General features: G+C 54.7%; 1 protein-coding gene across 1 annotated transcript; it reads right to left on the bottom strand.

Moving 5' to 3' along the window:
- Window positions 1-834: 834 nt before the first annotated feature.
- On the bottom strand, window positions 835-3,700 carry LOC147698262 (uncharacterized). Its single transcript, XM_086936209.1, has 2 exons — window positions 3,254-3,700; window positions 835-1,458 (listed from the first exon to the last, which is right to left on the bottom strand). The coding sequence occupies exons 1-2, from the start codon at window positions 3,698-3,700 to the stop codon at window positions 835-837; spliced, it is 1,071 nt and encodes a 356-aa protein (XP_086792335.1).
- Between the last annotated feature and the right edge of the window lie 237 nt (window positions 3,701-3,937).

Here is a 3,937-nt window from a genome sequence, read left to right as displayed (position 1 = left end):
TCCCCCCATTGATGAAAGCAACTTATAATATTATCGGTACTATATTCTGGTCCATGCTCAATCCATTTGCGAGCGATAGAACCCAAAGCTACTTTCTCTTCCGCAAAAGGAAGTTGACAACGAGATTGTCATCTAGAAAAAGCTGGGGACATTTGTATAGACCTAACAAGAGGAGAAAAGAAACTTGAAACAGCATCTGCTGTCCTCCTCTGTGAAATAGGAGAATCCCTCGAAAGGATAGGAGGTATTACAGATGTGGAAGGCAACTGATACTGAAACTTAGCAGGCTGAAGAATAGGAGCGGGAGAAGATGGGGGCTGAAGTACAAGCTGTGAGGGCGGAGCAGAAGCAGGCAAAGAAGCATTAGGGGGCTGAGCTGGTTGTTGGACAATCGGTAACTGAGCAACCACTTGTTGAGAGACAGGAGGGGGTAACGGAGGTGCATTTGCATTCTGAACATAGGGCGGAGGTGAATTTAATAAACAAGACATTAGGGAATTGTAACCGCGGGACCAGAAAAGGGCAGGAGACGTGTTTTAGTGACTCTGGATTTTAATTGTTCATACAGTGCATCGGTACAGGTTTTGCGAACTGTGGACCTTCGTGGTGATCTGCTTCTCTCTTTGTGCTGTTTTCTACGGGGTCCCTCTTCTCTCCTCCGGACCGGACTCCGCCGCTCAGGGGGATCTGGAGGCTCCGTGCTGGCCGCCCACGCCGACGCCGATGGGGAAAAAGGAAAGAGAGACAAGTATCAGAATAGATCCACAGGAATGCAGTTGGAAACACAAGGAAGGGGTAGTGAAGGGGAACACGTAATACAGTGACCCTGATCCGCTAGGTTAACTCAATGAGGAGGGCGAGTGCTCGTGCTTTCCCCCTGGAGACGTCCCTCAGGTTCCTCCCCCCCTTGTCCGCTAGTCTTCTGGCTTTATCGGTGAACCACCCCAGGAAGCGATCACGTACCTCCGTGAGCCGTACCCCTCCTGGCGTACGGCTGGGCGACGCGTGTTGTTGGCCTCCAGGCGTTCCCCGTTCCTCCTCCGCTTTCTCGGCGTCTACTTCCTCCTGCACTGCTCGGTCCGAGCCGCTCTCGGAGATCAGCTCCCAGGTCCACTCCGGATCCGTCGGCTCTCCTCCAGAGCGAGGGGTCTCGCCGATCCACCTGAGGCTGTCGCTCGGCTGGTCCTTGCTCTCTCCGCTTCCTCCTCTCCTCCGCTCCTTTTCTCTGCTCTCTCGTCCTTCTTCTCTCCGCTCCTCCACGCTGCTTCCCGCCACTCCGCTCCTCTCCACTCTGACCGCTCCTCCGGTGTATAGACACACCTGGTGTTGGGCGTTCTCCTCCTTTATCCACCTGTGAGGCTCCGCCTCTTCTACACCTCCGGACTGGTTAAAGGGCCATACGTCTTCCTCGTCGCAACTGTAGGTGTCGGGGCTGTACCACTCCGAATACTGCGTGGGCTGTGGAGAGAAGAGGGGGGGGGTCACAGTGGATCAGTTCGCGCCCTGTGGCGGTGCTCGCAAGGGGGACCCCGTTACACACCTCCCCCCCAGGACGCTTCCGCTCGGGAAGCGGATGTCGAGACAGAAAATCAGCCCCAACGTTGTCCACACCACGCTTGTGGCACACCCTGAAGGTGAACGGCTGCAATGCCAGGAACCACCTCATGACCCTGGCGTTGTTCGATTTGTTGCGGGCCATCCAAGTAAGGGGCGCATGGTCAGTGTAGAGCGAGAAGGGCCGGCCCTCGAGGTAATAGGCCAACTTTTCCACGGCCCAACGGATAGCCAGGCACTCCTTCTCTACCGTGGCATACTTTAGTTCCCGCGGGAACAGCTTCCGGCTGACAAACAGGATTGGGTGGTTCAATCCATCCCGGCCTTCCTGTGACAGCACCGCGCCGATCCCAAACTCGGACGCATCCGTGTGCAAGGCGAATGGACGCGTATAATCCGGGGAATTGAGGATGGGGGTGGAAGTGATCCTTTTCTTCAACTCGTTGAATGAGTCCAACATGACCACCGTGGGTTTGGCCAGCGCGGCCTGCTTGACAGAGGTCTGCAGGGCATCCGTGAGGGGGGCAGCCACTTGAGCAAAGTTCGGTATAAACCGTCGATAGTACCCTATTAGCCCCAAAAACGCACGTAGTTCTTTTTTTGTGGTGGGAAATGGTGCCTCTGAAATGGCCCTGACTTTCTCCATTTGTGGCTCGATCATGCCATGTCCCAGGACGTACCCCAGGTACTTGACTTTGTGAAAAGCTATCCGTGATTTTTTTGCATTAATCTTCAGTCCTGCATGGTTCAGGGTATCCAACACTTGCGACAGGTGTCTCAAATGGGTCTTCCAGTCGGGGCTGAACACCACAATGTCGTCCAGGTACGCTGAGGTGAAGGACGACAGACCGTGTAGTACGTTATTCATAAGTCTCTGAAAGGTGGCGGGTGCACCGTGAAGGCCAAACGGTAGCACCGTAAACTCATAATGGCCCTCCTCGGTTGAGAAGGCTGTTTTATGCCGGTCCTCCTCTCTTAGCGGTACCTGCCAGTACCCTTTTGTGAGGTCGATCGTGCTTATGTACTGCGCATCTCCCAACTTCTCTATGAGTTCGTCAATCCGAGGTATGGGATATTCATCGAACTTCGAGATTGCGTTTAGGGCCCGGAAGTCCATACAGAACCTGCGTGAGCCGTCCGGTTTGGGTATGAGAACGATCGGGCTTGACCAGTTGCTGTGTGAGGGGCGTATGACGCCGAGTTGTAACATGTCAGTTACCTCGCGGCGTATGTCTTGTCTCCTGGCTTCTGGGATCCGATAGGGCCGTATTTTTACAGTCTTCCCTGGGTCTGTGTCTATTCGGTGTTCAGCCAGCGTGGTTTTCCCCGGGAGGTCGGAAAACACCTGCTCTTGTTTCAGCAGGACGTCCAGCAGCTCTTGTTTTTCCTCTTGTCTCAAATCGTCGTTGATCACTAGCAGGGGTATCGTGGAAAGGCCAGGGTTGTCCGTTCCGATTATCAGGTCTTCAGGCAGCGTAGACAATACCCCGACCCGAACCCTTACGGCGGGTCCTTCCTGGGGTTCTAAGGGCAATAGAGCGACGGGATAGGGTTTCACATCCCCGTGGACACATCGGATGTATACTTGTTCGTGGGGTATGAGCTGGTGGGACCTTACGTGGTGGGCCTGTACTACCGACTGGCGGCAGCCAGAATCCAGGAGCGCCTGCACTGGGTTACCGTTTATCCTCATACTTACGCGGTATGCGTGTCCCATCTTCGCTGAGTAGAGGACGGTTCGGGGCAGATATCCTACTTCCATCGGTTCGTTTGCCGGTCTTCTCCTGGGGCAATGCCTGGCTATATGACCCCAGGTCCCGCATTCAAAGCACTGCGGTCCCGTGTGAGGGAGGGGTTCGCTTTTCCAGGGACGTGGTTTGGGTGTTTCTGGAACCCTCAGGAGTTTTTTCTCTGGTCGGAAGGGTGTCTTCGACTTGTCAGACTCCGGGGCCTGCAGGGGTCTCTGTTGTACCCGTGAGTATGTGTTAGCCATCTCTACGGCTTGAGTTGTCGTCAGATCAGGGTGTTGTTTTAGCCACCTCTGGGTGGAAAAGGGTAGCGCCTCTACAAACTGTTCTAAATAAATCCGGTCCATTATTTCCTCTTTCGTGCTTTCGTTCGGGCTGAGCCACTTGTCGGCGGCCATCTTCAATCTGACAAACAGAGTCTTTGGTGTTTCTCCTGTTACGCCTCGTTCTCGCCGGAACCCCAGCCGGTATGCTTCCCGGTCCAATCCCAGATGGTCCAGGATAATCCGTTTGATATCCGTATAAGGGGTGTCACCCCTTGGATTGGCCACCTGGTAAGCGGCTTGTGCTTCGCCGACCAACAGCGGGGCCAAAAAGAAAGGCCATTTGGCCCCAGGCCATCCACAGGCTCTGGC

This window comes from Lissotriton vulgaris, chromosome 8 (assembly GCF_964263255.1).
Source record: "Lissotriton vulgaris chromosome 8, aLisVul1.2, whole genome shotgun sequence".
NCBI lineage: Eukaryota > Metazoa > Chordata > Amphibia > Caudata > Salamandridae > Lissotriton > Lissotriton vulgaris.
This window is presented reverse-complemented; position numbering and strand designations above follow the sequence as displayed.